The sequence below is a fragment of the Balaenoptera acutorostrata genome, chromosome 15 (assembly GCF_949987535.1).
Source record: "Balaenoptera acutorostrata chromosome 15, mBalAcu1.1, whole genome shotgun sequence".
In the NCBI taxonomy this organism is placed as follows: Eukaryota; Metazoa; Chordata; class Mammalia; order Artiodactyla; family Balaenopteridae; genus Balaenoptera; species Balaenoptera acutorostrata.
In genome coordinates this window covers 8262479-8279265 of record NC_080078.1, presented here as the reverse complement: position 1 = coordinate 8279265, position 16787 = coordinate 8262479, and the positions used below count along the sequence as shown (strand labels likewise).

At 49.5% G+C, this 16787-nt stretch overlaps 1 protein-coding gene across 6 annotated transcripts in view; it reads right to left on the bottom strand.

Moving 5' to 3' along the window:
• Nucleotides 1-16787, bottom strand: part of CUX1 (cut like homeobox 1) — a 376899-nt gene that overhangs the window by 129528 nt on the left and 230584 nt on the right. For all 6 annotated transcript variants that reach the window (XM_057528358.1, XM_057528361.1, XM_057528360.1 and 3 more), the window contains exons 5-8: nucleotides 16346-16483; nucleotides 12007-12130; nucleotides 7580-7656; nucleotides 6044-6110 (exon numbers count right to left, since the gene is read on the bottom strand). In XM_057528358.1, the coding sequence (XP_057384341.1) occupies nucleotides 6044-6110; nucleotides 7580-7656; nucleotides 12007-12130; nucleotides 16346-16483 (406 nt within the window). The remainder of the gene's footprint in view (nucleotides 1-6043; nucleotides 6111-7579; nucleotides 7657-12006; nucleotides 12131-16345; nucleotides 16484-16787) is intronic.

Sequence of the window (16787 nt, the reverse complement as noted above, 5' to 3'; positions counted from 1 at the left end):
CAAGCTCGCCTGGGAGTTTTCTGCTTTCTCAGAGCATAATGCATTTTGTGATTATACACTGGTTATATACACGCTAGAGAGTAAATACTCTAAAGTGAACCCAAGTGAAGTTCCTCATAAACGTCTCTTTTGTAATGTACTATGTAAGTATGTGTGCATACGATGTGGTTCTTTTTAAAGAGCATATAGGCAAGGAATAGAACATGAGTAACCTTAAGAAATATGAATTTTACCGGCAGGAAAGGTTTGGGAGGTGCAAATTCTTCTAAGACTAACATTAGCTATAAAAAATGCAGCATTTCAGTGCAATTCAATATTTTCTTTCATCAGAGGCTCAGAGCCTCCGCCCACAAGTCAAGAGGAATGTAATAAGCTGACTGTGTGTGTTACAACTGACGCTCCTTCTGCAACCAGGACTCCAGGGGACAGAGCAAAGAGGTGGCCGTGGACTTGAGCGAAAATGGGACTTCCTGCACTTTCGCCCAGAATGCTGGTATCTTGGCTGGGAGGGCAACATTCCTCCCACCGTGGGCAGCGGCCACCTAAGCCCAACTACAAGCGAACAGCTGCAGGAGACAGGCGTGGAGTCGGGGGGCAGGGGGAGCTGTCCAGGCCTCTCTCCCGGGGCCCAAAAAGCGGTCTGCCCTCCTCCAAGGCCAACCCGGGGAACCACTGAAATCTTAAAATCCAACCTGTTCGACTTTGCTAGAATCTCCAAGTTAGTGTCAAGTGTGGGGTGCTAAATCTCTATTTGCTAAGAGAAAGCAGAAGATCTGTACACAGCCTGACCAGCAGAGGAGGACGTACGTTTTTAACTTAAAAAAAAAAAGCTGAGAAATAATTCATTTATTTAACCCAGAAATGGCTATAATCTGAAACCCTGCAATCCTCTTCCACAGCAACTGTTTTGGCAAGCCCCCCGATGTTCCAACAAATGGTAAACTGTGCTTGCCATTTGTCTAAGGGACCTTGCATTAATAAACATGAAGAAGAGCACTTTACCTCCCACTCTCAATGACAGGACAAAACAAAGACCAGCTGTATTCATCAATGAGGCCTTGTTCTGCACATAAAGGCTAATTACATTTCGCTTCAAGCCTACACATGGAAAACTTTCCTGCTGCTGTACCCGCCACAGCCAGCCGGGCCGGTCCAGCTGACGCAGGCCGAGGGCTGCACCCAGTCAACGGGGGCTCCCGACGGCCTCGCTGCCTTCGACCTGCAGCCTTCGGTCCCAAGTGGGGGCGGGGATGGTCACCCCAGTGACATCTCCCAGGGATGGACAGGCGACGTGGGCCCTTCCAACCTCCTGTGGAGACGAGGCCGTTCAGGCCCATCTAATTTCAGAAACGCACGCACCTAAGCCCAGGGCAAGCTTGTCGGGAACAGCCTCTACTCGTTGACAACAGAATAGGTGACAGCGATTAGTGACAGTGACCACGGCTGTCACCGTGCTGGGCGCTGCACACACACCTCCTCATTACTCTCCACAGCCACCCAGCGTCCTGACTACTATTATTCCCATTGCACAGGCGAGAAAAGAGTCACGGAGGTCAATTAGCTTATCCAGGGACACACAGAGGGTGAGCAGCGGACCCCGGCAATCCACTCAAAGCCCACCTTCCACAGTGCCTCCCCCATCCCCTTCCTGTATTTTCTGTCAACACATTTTTTAAAAGCCCTCCTTTCGAAGGGAGAAGATACATTGTTTTGAAATGTTTTAAGACCATTTGTGAGATTTGCCCCTGGCGGGCTTATATTCCTATGTATTAATGAAAAGCTGTCTAGTCTAAGACAGTATACGTCAGTCGGGCCTGAAGCAGATGGTAAAGTGACAGACCTTTCCCAGAAAATGAAAGGGGGGAGGAATGCGGAGGGGGCAGCTCCATGTGGGATCTCCCAAGATCGAAGCGATTGTCTCCGAAGTTAAAAGAAAGTAGCAATTATTATCTCAGGCCATACTCTGCACTTTTTGTGGCTTACTTACTCTGGGAACCATTTACAGTAAGGGTTTGGCCCTAGGCTGCCCTGTGGTAGCCGTCCATTTCTATTTGGGAAATGCTGATCCCCGTCCGAGCCTCCATCCAGCCCCTGCGCCCAGCATGCCCACCTGCCCTGGCAGATCCACCCGCCGGAGCTTCGGGCTGGTCCTCCAGGAGATCGGCCTCGCCGCCTGGTGTTTTCACAGACGGCGCTCCTCCTTTGCCTCTAGCAACCCCTCACCGCGGCTCGTCCTTCGGCCTCAAACCCCCGGTCATCCCTTTCAGGAAGGCTTCCTCCACAGTCCTTTCCTCTGGCGCCAGCGGGGTGGGGTGGTGTGCGCTGGAGACCCGCCATCCCCATCGCCAGCTCCCTCTCCCCCTGCTCCTCCCCTGGCCGGGGAGGGGAGGAGGGTAAGGTCAGGGGTTGCTGGCGCTGCCGGGATCCCCGTCGCCTCCCAGAGGCCACAGCTCCTCTCCAGGTGGCCCCTCCAAACGGAGGTGGGGTGAGGCCTGGCCAGTGCTCGCTTGGGGTGCCCGGACCCCGCTGGTCTCCCTCGTCCCCGCTGTGCCCATGTTAAACTCTCTTCTGACCGACCTAGCTAGAGTGGGCTGTCTTCTGTGGACACCCCGACGGCACAGGTGCTGCGCTAACGTACGTCCCCTCCATCACAGCAGGGGTCACGCTGGCTCGCAATAGCTTTTCTCCCCGCGTCCCCCGGCCGATCCTCCCCGAGGAGGCCTCCAGGAACACGAGCGCCGCTGACGAGTGGCTCTGAGGCGTGCCCATGAGGCTCGCTCTCTCTGCGCCCACGTGCACGCCACACCTCTGCCTCCCCGCCTGTCCCTGGAGGAGACGAGGGCCTCCTGCTACGATCACAGGAGGGGACACACGCCAAGAGCACCCGTGGCCCCGTCAGCAGTTGGTAACAAGACCCACGGCCCAGAGGCAAAGTATTTTACGTGACAGAACAACTGACCCCCATGCTTTTTGATTCTATTCTCCGTTTACTCTAGTCCAGTGAAAATGAGCAAGTAACCTGTGGGTTTTCACTCATCTAGATCTGGAGGGAAAAGAAGCTTTCTGGACTCAAGATACACTGATGTGACGGGAAACAGTCTAGAGACATTTCTCCCTGAGCCCCCGTCTACCACCACCGCTTCTCGTCAAAGGCCGGCGGGCTCAGAGTTCAAGGAGAGGTCTGGGGGCAGGAGGACCGGCCTCTGGTGCTCCCCTGGGTAGCCCTGCTGATGCAGGTGACCCGAGATTTAATGATCTTACCTGTCAGATGACAGAGCTGGCGGCTTAGGAACAGCCCGGGGTCCCTGCATCTATAAACGGTAACTTAGGACAAGACTGAAGACTGAAAATCATCCCGACATCTCAAGGCACCTCTGACCCCTCCCAGGGAGCAGGATCACCTGGGAGCAGGTGACTGAGCTCCTTGCTGGCTGAGAGACGGGAATCATCCCCAAGCATCACCCTGGCCCCGAACACAGTGAGGCAGGGAGAGAGGGTGGGGACAGGGACAAGATGTCCCCTCCTCCCCCTTTCTGTCTCCCAGGCACTCCTGGCCGCCACGTGCCCTCCCTAGAGAAGACCAACAGCCGTGAGCTGGGGAAGGTTAAGTCCTTCCTAGACGGCTGTTCTCGGTGCCGTTGCTTCCTCAACCCCTAAGGCAAACCAATTACATGGACACAAATTTTCTGTGTGGCTTTTTAGAAGCCCAAGAAGGAAGTAAGAAGTTGTGACTCTCAGCCAGGGCCCAGTACTTAGCCATCATATGACAGGTGGCATTCTCGGCTGTCAAATCCCAGTAGATTCTGCAGATGCTTGGTGTCACCAGGCAGTAGGTACACCTCCCCCGCCGTGCACGCAGGGAACATGGCGGGAGACACTGGCTTCTGGAAGTTGAGCTTTGGTGACAGTCTCTGAGTAGTGGCTTTCGAAATGGTTTTTGACTGAGATCCACAGGAAGAACTACATTTTATGCTGTGGCTCAATAACTCTGTACTTTCAGATTTACACACGAGTTAAACAAAAGTGTCACAAAACAACGCCTAACTTTACTGTGTGCCATGAGCCATGGCATTTTCTATTCTATTCCATTTTTTTGTTTTATATTCTATTTATTACCCAACTAGCCAGTCGCCACTCGCTTAAGTGACTTCGCGATTGTGACCCACAGTTTGAAAACCATGGGCTTAGACGGGCTTAGAGGTTGGGTTCACAAAAGTTTTTTTTAAGTGTATAATAAAGCCAACTTTGGTTGACTGTAGATATGCAAGATGTATCTATGCCTTTTAGAAAGAGGTGTGGTTTAACAAAAATAAATTAACAGAAACTAATGAAATAATCCAACTTATCACCCCCAAAGTCATCATGAATTTTGTCAGCAAGTAAGATGATGTGTGTAAGAGTGAATGAATCAGGGAATTAGCACAGCATCTTCAGATCAAAGTCTTTTAGAAAAGAAATGCTATAAACTTAAGGCTAGAGCTATGTATCAGACTAAAACATTATAATTTTAAAAAATCGAATTTACTGAGAACCACCACCTACATAGTAGAATAAAGTCCAGGCGGAAATAGTAGAAAAACAAGGATGACACGCGGGCAGAAGAGGGAACCCGGACACGGACACCGAGGAACCCCAGGGTGACAGCAGCTGGCGTGGTGCCTTGGAGGGTACGTCTTGGGAGGTGAGGAACTCTCATGCTGTGGGCTCAGAGGGGAGGGCGGAGACGCACGCCTGCCGGCCCATTGACAGTGATGCCCGGGGTCGGAAGGGTTAATACCAGAACCACCAGTTTTCAGAGCGCAATTGTAACGGTCACGGGACCTTAGAACCGGCTCTTTCTGTACCACCTGAAGTCTCATTTCAGCACACCGAGAGGGGACGGCGATCCGGCAGGGTCCCCGGGGATTAGACATGCCAACAAGTCAGCCGGAGTCACCAAGACGGACCAGGATGATTTAGTCTTTGCGCAGAAGATCTCTGCTCATGATCAAAACTGGTTCTGACCACCAGACCTGGGTAGCTGGGCTCTCAAGATCTCGAGCTGCTAAACAACCCCGAGCAAAGGTCAAGGGCTGCCCTACTGCCCCCTCAACGTGCCCTGAGAGCAGCTGGCCCAGCAGCAACCTCAAAGGCCAAGGGCAAAGGTGATGGGGCTGAGGGGTGCCGAGTACCAGGGCCCCACACGGAACAGGCGCAGGGGAGGAGGGCGACGCTGCTCAGAGCCCCCTCCCCACTCGCCAGCGCCCCCTGAGGCCCGGTGTGAGCACAGCAGGAGATGCTTCTCACTGGAGACACAGCTGTCACGGCTGGGGTGGGGCGGGCGCTGGGGACGCATGGGTTTCTGGGGGAGGTGGGACAGGAAAAAGTTGTTCCAACTCTAGCCTGGCGTCGTCAGGGGATGATCTGTTGCTCCTTCAGCTTTCTTGATTTACGTCAACATGATTTCTTGCTTCCTGGTGTTCTGCGTGGAGGGTAGGCTAGCCACAGTGTACCCGGAGTGCATCAGTGATTTCCTCCCCACAAGACCCTCGTGTGATACACCTGCCCAAAGATACACGCCCCCTCTGGGTGTGTCCGCACGCGGACGCCCAGCACCATAACGTGGGATTTGAACAAATACAGCTGTGTGGGAGTGAAGGCACAGGTGAAAGGTGATGCCACTGGCACAGACCAAGCTCCACAAAATGTCCCAAGTATCACATCTTCTCTACACTGACTCTTTTTCAAACTTTCTTAGAAAAAGGCACAGTGGTGGCCAGGGTTCACAATAATTAAGGAAAAAAGTTTCAGTTGGAAGGATTGTTCTGAGAGCACCAGATAGAGCTTACTGTCACATCTTGGGTTTTAAACTGATGCAAGCAAGTCATGGGAACGACACCCTGTTCCTTACAGCAGCTCAGAGGCCGAGCATCTTTGAAACCCCGTACCGCTTTGCAAAGTCAATAAACAGGAGGGTGAGGCAGGGAAATCTTTCATGGATTAGCAAAATCGGATGACACCTGACCAAATGCATGCCGATGGAGCGAGCCAGGCAGAGACTTACTTGGCGGTAATTTCTTCATCATATTTGGTTTTCAGGTCAAATAATTCTGTTCGAGTTTTTTCCAGCGCTGAAAGGCAGAGGACATAAAACCATAATATACTAATTGTTCACATTAAGTCAGAAAGAAAAAGTATACATGTAATACAGTCTCATTTCAAAGGAGGCAAAGATTACAGAAGTATACACAGCATGGAACAGAAAAATCCCCTTCCACTGCCACCTCACCTCATCCCATGCGCCTTTTCTGAGATAACCACTGTTACTAGTTTATTGTGTAAGTTTCCTGCTTTTAAATAAATTTCACTATTTAAAAAATATTTCCATACCTAATTGCATATATATTTAAGTGTATGTGTGTGTGTATATATATATTTCACACCCCTCCCCCTTCATAAATAGGATGATACAAATATCTTCTGAGATTTGCCCTCTGCCCTTAGCAGACATATGGAAATCTCTCCATGCTGGGACATTGGCAATGACAATAACAACTTAGCTCTTGTACAGGGCTTGCCACATGCCCGGGGAGTCAGGACACCTAGAAAGGAAGGTGCTGGGTAAAGAGCATGGGTGTTTCAACTTCAGATCAATATCACTCAGCTGGCCTCCCAAGAGTCGATTTACATTCACGTCAATACTAAGAGTGTGACTATTTTCCTATACTTTCACCAACACTGGAAATGATCAATTAAAAAAAAAAAATTCGACAGTCTGACAGGCAAAACAATCTTTTACTGATTTAATTAGCATTTCCCCGCCTGTTCAAAATTAACATTTTTTCATATGTGTATTGGCCGCGCGTATGTCTTCCGCAAACTGCCTGTTCTCATCCTTAGCCCATTGTTCTCCTGGACGGTTTATCTATTTTTATTGATTTGTAGGTGAGCTTTATATTTTTTGGATATTGTCTGACTGTGAATTTGTTAGGATTAGTTTCTCCCACTCTGTCACTTGTGTTTTTTTTGAACTTGGACTACGATGTCTTCTGATGTTTTTCCCCACGTTTAAATTAAATATATAGTGCCATTTCGCTTTCAGAACAAAAAGAAAAAAGGCAGAAAGAAGTTCAAAGAAGCAATAAAAACTTAAGCATAACCTTTTTAGGCATCTAAAGTTTTAAAGGTCTGCTATTACTGTTCTCCTTAACTTCACAGGGTAGAAATAAGGGTTTTTTTTGCCCTCATTATTGTTCCAAACGAGACGTCAGCCCTTGACAGTTTGGTGATTTAGACTTGTTTGTTGGAAAAAGAGCAGGAAGAAAGGATGGCTTGTGGCAGTGATGCAAATGGGATTCAGAGCCTCCCACCTCGACAGGAACGACTCAGTGTGGGTGACTCATGCAGTCGAGGTGGGGAGCTGTGGAGGAGGGGGTCTGAGGCACGCTGGGGCGTGGGCTCCGCCCCTCCTCCAGGCTCACCGCGGCGGCGGCGGCGGTGACAGGTGTCAGAGGGGACCTGGAGGGACTGGGAGGTGGAGAAAACCTGCCCTAGGTCAGACTGGCCCGTAGCAGCTTGACCGGCAGGCAGAATAGCACACCTGTTTGCAGAGTCTGGACTTTATGTTCGGCTTCTTCCAGCTTTGAGGTGGTGGACATCTGGGTCTCCTGCAGTTTTCTGAAAAGGAAGAGGAAGAAGCCAGATTGGTCATCTTGTTTAGCAATAGCAACTCACACATCTTGTGTGTTCTGGAGCTACGGCGATGAGCCATCTTCACACGGCCGGTGACAGGCTCGCGGCCGGTTACAACTCGTAATGCCAGGAGCCTTGATGCCTTGTTCTTTAACACCCAGACTTTGTACCCGCACATCACATGAGGGGAGGTGTATTTCCTGTGGGACTTGACGTGAGGCAACTGATCTAGAAGGTTATCCTAAATGTAGCTCGTTCTTGAAATGCCAGATATTTAAAAAAAAAAAAAAAAAAAAGGAAGAAAAATCATCATCATGCACTCATTGTTTCCTGAAGTTAGCCCAAGAAGAATGATACATTTACATTTTGCTGACACAATGAAGGAATTTGTTGGAATAAAGGATGTACTGAAGAGATTCGACAGCTGTTCCGTTTCTGTTGGAATGGAATGCAAATGCAACTCTAATACCTAATGGGGACATTCGGAATGTTTGCAGCCACATTCCACGTATTTATATTTCCCATGATCTCCAAATGAATTCCCTGGTCAATAAATAGCATTCCTTCCTCCTCATTGGCAGAAAAATCTCTAAAAATAAGTTTATTATTTTTACATCACATGAATATAACACATGCTCTCATAAAGAAGAAACCTGGGAATACGGAAAAGTAGAAATGGCACAGTTAAAAAAGGCACCCAAATTTATGGAAATCTATGGAAAAGCACTGCTTGCATTTGCACATATTTCAATTATAAAACTAATAAATGCTCTGCGTTAAAAAAAAAACAACCACCACAAATACTATAAGAGCATGGAAGGTAAAATGTCCTTTCCCTTGGCTCCACTGGCACTCCTCAGAGTTCTTTTGTAGCTCCCTAGAATTTTTCTTTACTTTTTTTTTTTTAAACAGTAAAGGGCTTCCTCATTCTTCTTTTTTTTTTAATAAATTTATTTATTTATTTTATTTTTGGCTGCGTTGGGTCTTTGTTGGGGAGTGCGGGCTTTCTCTAGTTGTGGCGAGCTCTTTGTTGTGGTATGCGGGCTTCTCACTGCAGTGGCTTCTTTTGTTGCGGAGCACGGGCTCTAGGTGTGCGGGCTTCAGTAGCTGTGGCTCGTGGGCTCAGTAGCTGTGGCTCGTGGGCTCTAGAGCGCAGGCTCAGTAGTTGTGGCACACGGGCTTAGTTGGTCCGTGGCATGTGGGATCTTCCTGGATCAGGGGTCGAACCCGTGTCCCCTGCATTGGCGGGTGGATTCTTAATTAACCACTGCGCCACCAGGGAAGTCCTAGAATTTTTCTATACGTATAGAAATACAATGTAATATGTAATATACTGTAGCATAATATAAACTCAGATGTGATATATTAGAGTGTAATAAACACTCCCCGCCCCTTTCTTTTAATACTAAAGGGATCAGAGCACACATGGTATCCTGCAGCTAGCTTTTTCACTTATCTCCGTACTGTGGAAATGTTCTACCCCAGCATATATAGTTTGTCCTCATTCTTATTAAACAACTGACTTAACCAAGCCTCTATGGATATTTAGACGGTTTATCACCCCTTTCTACTAAACAATTCCGCAATGATTATCATAGGTATTGGTGCATAATTCTGACAGTGAATCTCTTGGATAAAATTCTAACAGAGGAACTACAGTGGTGAAAGGGTATGTGCAACTGTTTTTGTTGTTTTGATAGATATTGAGAAACTTTCCAACAAAAAGCCTCACCAGTTTAAACTCTTGCCAACAGCATTCGAGAGTGTTCTGCTGTGCCAACACTGGATAAAATTAAACTTAGTTTTACTCTGGAGTAAAGCTGAGAATTTCTCTTTGTATGAACTGTCTGCTCAACTCCTTTACCCATTTTTTGTAGCGCTGGGTTTTTTTCTTATTAATTTGTAAGAGTTCTTTGTTTATAAAGAAAATTAGCCCTTTTTCTTATGTGGTGCAAATATTTCTTCCCAGTTTTTTGATGGTTTAAAAATGGTGTTCACTGTTACTTGTTTTCAAAAGTCTGTGTGAAATTTTAGGCAGCTGTATTTATATAACTTTTCTTTTATGTGTAGAAAGATCTCTCCACTCCAAAATTATTAAAAACAAAGTAAATGCCCACGTTTTCTTCCAGTATGTACATGATTTAATTATTAATACTTAAATCCTAATCCATTTCAATTTTTTGGTGTAAAGAATGAGATAAAGATCTAGCTTCATCCCCCACCCCCAGTGGTCAGTTATTTGCATCTTTTAATATAATCAATCCTTTTACCTAGTTTGAAAAGTCAACTTAATAATATTAAATTCCTATAGAAATTTATTTCCCTACTTTTGTAACGTGTAAGTTTACTCTCTGCAGATGTAATCACGCTGTCTATAATTCAGTATCATGAATTTTTCACTTCGCATTATGCCGGATACATTTCTGGTGTAACTGCAAATTCAACAAAACTATTATTTTATAAAGGCCGTATAACGTTCCCGTTAGGGGTGGCCCCTTTTACGCACCCATTTCTTGTTGGCAAGGCATTTCAATGGCTTGCATTCCCCCCTTCCCTCAATTATCAGTAATATGGTGAGAAATCTCTTTGGGCACAGAGTGCTTTCCTAGGAGACACATTTAGTGCCAGTTCCACATCTGCTGGGTCAAGAATCCGCTCATCCTTCGGAGCCCCGACTCTGTGGGGCTCACTTCCTTCCCAGGGGCTGTACCCAGCCCCGCTCTCCCAGCAGCGTAGGTGCGGCATCTCCTGCAGATCTGGGCTTGACCCCGAGGGACTGGCTTTGGTCCTGCAGTGAGGGCTTTGGGAGGCCAAGTCTCAGTGCAAAGGGAGGCCAGGGCCACAGAGGTGGCTCAGGCTCTGCCCCCCGCCTGGGTGCCTCGCTGGGAGAGTGCGGGCAGGTGCCTAATCTGTAAAATGAGATGGTCTGCTCCGCAAGCCTATCCCGAGCACTTGCTGAGACAACATCTCGAGAGGGCCTGGCAATGAGTGTAGCGGGCATTCTTCTTCTTTTCTAAATGAAGCCAGTTTAACGGTGCCCCAGAGAGGCCTTGGTGATGCCCGAGATCTCCACGGAGCCTGCCTCATAGAAGTCCGAGCAGCTGCATTCCAAGTCCACGGGAAACACCCACAAAACCCCACCACCGGGTCTGCCTCTTAACTTGTAACCAGACATTTAGTGCCTCTCATTAATGGACTCACATTTCTTCGTAACAGGCTTAGATTTTTAAACCTTAGCTTCACCAGAGTTCTGAGAGACCTGACTTAAGCAATTTGAATTGGTAAGTTCAACACTCCTATGGTTTTTATAAGAAATCTAACTTTCGGGCTTCCCTGGTGGCGCAGTGGCTGAGAGTCTGCCTGCCAATGCAGGGGACACGGGTTCGAGCCCTGGTCTGGGAAGATCCCACATGCCGCGGAGCAACTAGGCCCGTGAGCCACAATTACTGAGCCTGCGCGTCTGGAGCCTGTGCTCCGCAACAAGAGAGGCCGCGATAGTGAGAGGCCCGCGCACCATGATGAAGACTGGCCCCCGCTTGCCGCAACTAGAGAAAGCCCTCGCACAGAAACGAAGACCCAACACAGCCATAAATAAATAAATTTTTTAAAAAATTAAAAAAAAAAAAGAAATCTAACTTTCATTAAGTCATCACACTAGTGAAAAAGCAACTCATTATTTGTGGCAAAGTTTTGGGTGAGGCAGGCCAGCGGAAACCTCACACTCACAGCCCTTGGATGGTGCATTAATATATTTTACTGATACTAACTCCTTGATGTATGAAGCACTGTGAGGTAATGAAACGAGGCGAGACAAAAAAAACTAAAAAAAAAAAAAGATATTGTGTGTATGTGCGTGTGAGAGAGAGAGAGAGAGAGAGAGAGGGAGAGAGATGTTAAATATCAAAATTCACTTAAGAAGGTAGCAGGAGCTCAGCATCGCCCTGGACTTCCCAGAGAAGGCACGCAGCAGGGGACGGTCCCACCCCTCTCATCTTACCTCGGGTACCACCCCCATGTGCCAACCACACACGCTTTGTGCTCAAGCCCCGGCACCACGTGGCCCCGACAGACACGCCCTTTGACGTACCTGACACCATCCACCAACGGGAAAGACTGGTACATTTCACTCAAGGTCATCTCACAATCTCACAAATCACAGAACAAGGGACACCTTTGTTTTTCAAACAAAATTGTGCCTTAGAGCCCCTAGGATTTTGGTTTCCAACCTGGGCTTATTTCACAAGTCCATTTAAAAAAACTGTCTTGTGATGTGACGTGTACAAGTAAAACATTACGTCAGCACGTCAGTGCGTGCAGATCCCAACACGTGCTCACCTCTCCTTTTCTGCAAAATCATTTTGTAACTTTTGTTCCTTTTCGAGAGCTATGGTCTCGGCTTGGTTCTTCAGAGTCTGTTCGTATTCTCGGACTTTCTCTTTAAGTGCTTTTATCGTTACCTCTGCAGAAGGGGGGGAAAAAAAACTCCAGTAAGAGAAGCACGGTTCCATGTGGCTATATATATATACTAGGCTTTCGTAACCTAGGAGGATCGGCGTGTTTTAAACTTTAGCTCTTCAACTCTGACACAAAATCAATGGTTACAAGTCCCTTCGGAGACCTTTTACTCCCTAAATGTTAAATTGAACTTTAAACATTTAGGTTGAGGAGGATCAATGGATTTTGCTGGAAGAAGAACTATGTCTCTCTAATACAACTTAAGAAAAAGAGGGGGGAAATCAATGGTAAAATATAGTATCATCTTATTGATGAGTCTTAAATTAGTCCTCTACTGAGGGAAGATTAATAACGTTTTAGTGTGGGTTTAAGTACTTTCTTACAAAGAAAACGGTTCATAATTGCGCGCACATTTTGGAAGAAGCCTACTGACCTCCCCGGCCACGGGCTGCACCTTTGCTGTTTCACAAGCGATGAGACACACGGTGCGCTAAGTGGATGGGGCGCCGGTCTCCTCGGCTGGAAGGGACCAGCCCCGGAGCTTGGGTGCTGAGAGCACGCTCCACCGGGGCCAGAGTCTGCCAGACCCAGGCTGCGTGTGCAGAACCGATGACTGGGCCCAGGGGAGCCGCAACTGAGGGAGGGTGAGTGCCAGAGGCGTGGGAAGCAGTGCTGTGTGGTGAAGCCCTGCAGTGCCCGGTGCTCAGGACCCAGGGTCCCCTGGGGGTCAGGGCCGCCCCTGGAAAGCCCAGGTTCCCCCACCACCAAGTGCGTGTTCACAGCAGTCGCTTCAATGACCCAAAATAGGAACACGAGAGCAGATGCAACGAACAGGGCAGGGTCCTAACTCAGCCCCAGGCAGAGCACCGAGGCCCCGGCTCCAAGGATGGTGGAGCTCTTGGGGGACCGCACCTGCCTGGGCGTGGGTCCATCGCGCGGGGGGCAAGGCTGAGTTCCTTGGTCGTCCCAGCACCTGACACAGTGGGTGCTCAGAAAGTGGCTGAGGCACGAGGCTGGGCTGAGCAGGGTGAGGCCTCGACGGGGCTGTGACAACGGGGCTCCAGGCTCAGGCGACAACGTCGCCTGCCAGGTCTCTGCCCATGGAAGCGCTGGGACTGGTGGCCCTTGTTCCTTCGGGCTGTAACTCACGTCAGCTTCTGCTCCCTGAGCTGCGCAGACACGCCGGGCCGAGCAGGAGCCAGGCAGCCGGGCATTTGTACCCACGTGGCTTGGTGCATAAAAGCTAGAGGCTCTTTCGTTAAGATAAGAAATTGGCCTTTTTCATCCAATGGAACCAGAGGGTTCTCCTCAGAGGAGGAGAGAGGGAATTAAGACCAATGACCTTGGCAGGGTATCTGAGAGATGAACAGGGGGCTTCCTGCCTCTCGGGCTGGGTGTTTGGGGCCTGGAAGAAACGCTCTGTGAGCACAATGGTTAACATGGAGTGATGGGGAGGGAGCAGAACACGTCCAAAGCGGACACGACAGGTCACCTCTGGAAACATCTGCACATTCTTTTTAGTTGATGGTTAATGCGGCTGTAAACACGCAGCATTTCTGCCTTGAGCAATGGGTTGGAAACCTCTGGGCAGCCCCTGGGCCCTGGTGCTCAACCCAATGGGTTTCTCAGTGTGACCCATCTATGCTCCTTCCAGGGGAGTTTGGGGCACTAGCTCGGGGCTCCCACTCTGTCTGATGGGGATCTGCCTTTTCAACGACGGATGCGTTGCCTGCGGGTGACACCTGTCAGAGAGTCAGCTCATGATCAAGGTAGGGTCACATCCAGCCCAGGTGGGCTGCTCAGTGAGCCAGGGGCGGATTTGTCCTGGAGCCTCGGTCCCTCCTCTGGCACCTGGGCCCGGGTCCAGGACATTGCCCTGGGCGTGTCCCAGCTGGGTCCCCTCCGCGTGAGCAGGGGAGGAGGGAGAGCGGCGTGGAGGAGAGGACACGAAGAGGTCTGCTCCCATGGGCTGTGCCTGGGCCCCGTTCACTCACCTTTACATGGAGTGGGGGAGAATTACAGCATGTGATAAAGAAACTCCTGTCCTGCTCTAACATTTGATCCATCCACACTACAGCTGTGATGATTAAAACAAGTGATGTGCACCTCAACCCCTTCCAAATTCAAAGCATTTTTACACTGGGGAGAAAAGAGAGGAAAGCAGCATTTTCCTGGCAGCGGGGAAAATCTGTAAAGATACCAATAAACAAAGAGACGGATGGGGGGCGATTTCTGGAAAAAGCCACAGCGCTGAGTTAAGAGCAGCTGATATTTACTGAGTGTCGGGAACAGTGCTTAACGCCTCGGCTGCATCTCATTTAATCCTACAACAGCCCGTCAGGGTTAGTACGAGAATTCTGCCCCCACCCAAGGAAACGAGGCTTCAACAATGTGAGACCACTTGCTCCAGGCTGCACAGCGAAGTGGTGGCAACCAAGGGACCCCGGCCCGGTCTGCTGGCCTTTGGAGCCTTTGTTCTTGAGTCTTGGACTCTGCATTTCTTTCTTTCTCTCTTTTTTTTTTTTTGGCCACGCCACGTGGCTTGTGGGATCTTAGTTCCCCGACCAGGGATCGAACCCATGCCCCCTGCAGTGAAAGCGCCGAGTCCAGTCCTAACCACTGGACCGCCAGGGAAGTCCCTTAGGCTCTGCATTTCATTTAGAAATGTCCATCAGGTGAGGCCTTTGGGGAGGCGATGATCCCCGTGCTGGGCAACTGGCCCTGGGGCGGTGACAAAATAGGGGTGGGGGCGACCAGGCCCTACAACAAAACCAAATCAAACTGAAGGAAACCCAAACGGTGGATCTGTCAAAATAAGATGCCAGAGGTCACTGGAAGGAAATGTGCAGAACCAGAATTTACAGGTTCTCTTTCCCCTGGGCGCTGGGTGGTTCTGACCAGAGCCAAGTCCTGCTGGGGGAAGGGAGCATTTCCCTCACTGGACCCCAAGCTCCTAAGTCCTCACCTTGCTCCCCAGCGGGACCAAACTGTCCCTTGGGTCCCACAGGCTCACAGCTCCCTGTGGGCCAGATTGAGGTGGCGTCCCCGAGGAAGGGGCCCTCGGGCCTGCTGTCCTCACTGCCCAGGCCTGGACCTTCCTGCCTCTTCCCAGGTCCTTTCCGCACACGACCCCTCCTTGCCAGCCGGTGTCCAAAGGTCTCAAAACCCAAGGATGCTTTTTAATAATCGTCATCAGGGGCTTCCCTGGTGGCGCAGTGGTTAAGAATCCGCCTGCCAATGCAGGCGACACGGGTTCGAGCCCTGGTCTGGGAAGATCCCACATGCCTCGGGGCAACTAAGCCCGTGAGCCACAATTACTGAGCCTGAGTGCCACAGAGCCTGCGCACAACAACGAAGACCCAGCACAGCCAAAAAAAAAAAAAAAAAAAAAAATCTTCATCAGGTAATTCCTTCTCCAGCCCTCAGGGGAAGTCCCCCCAAGCAGTTTGCTCTCTTTGCTGTCAGCTTCCTCACCCACACCCCCAAACAAAACCAAACAGGCCCACTTTTACTTGGACTTGGCTGAGAAACCTACAGCGGCTGTCAGATGGGGCAGTGATTTTCCTCAAGACAAGGAAGCCAAGAGGCTCCCGATTGGGACACGTCTGGATTTTAGGTGTGGGAGAGATTTCTTTGTTCTTCCCTGACAGGAAAAGCCAGGCAACCTTTGCCCTCTCTCCTTGTTGCCAAAAAGCTGTTTTGTTTTCCTTCGTTAACTTCGTCATGGATAGGTGACAGTGACCAGGACACCACGGGGCTCACGCGTGGGGACGTGCCGGCTGCGTCCGAAGCCTTAATGTATCGGCCTCAATTATTAAATGACTTACTGGATGTGACCCTTTGATCATGAGCTGGCTCTCTGACAGGTGTCACCCGCAGGCAACGCATCCGTCTTTGAAAAGGCAGATCCTATTACATGATGATTCAGGAAGAACTTTAAAAGAATCCTGATCGGTCCTGGCGGGAGGGCAATAAAATCATATGCAGTCGTTGTGCAGAGGTAAAGTTTTCCTTCTCAATTGCTAAGCATTATTATTATCTCTCTTTAATGACTCTGATTCTTGCCCCACCCGGACTTTATGATGAAGGTGACAATCAGAGCTAGTTCCAACAGTATGGGGAAGGCAATTAAAAAAGAAAAAAAGAAAGAAAAGAAAAGAAAAAAGAGAAGAAAAGAAAAAGAAAGAAAAAGGAAGGAATGAATACATTTTCCACCAACCTTGATTTTTCACTTCAGCAAATTCCTTGTTGTATTCTTCGAGAGTTTCCCTAAGTTTCTGGTTCTCTGTTTCAATGTCGTGTAGGCGCTGCACTTTGAGCTGGAGCTGTTGCCCGAGGTCCAGAGCCGGAACGGGATCTGCGCAAGAGGGAAACACACGTCACCCCCTTCTGGACACATTCGAGCCACCTTCCTGGCCTCGAGGAGTCTTGGAGCAGGTTGCCCAGCTCCCAGGGAGTCAGCTCCCCAAGGCCCCGTGGCTGGATGGACCGCGTGCTTCTCTGTGGCTGCTACGGGATATGCACACAGACCGACCCAGTACATGAAAACGGGGTGGGGATGGCCACGGGCTCCCTGGGATTTGCCCACTTCCCTGGCCTGGTGTGACACTTAAAGGATTTTCCATTCCCTGATCTGATAGGAAGAAAGATACACGCGGCGG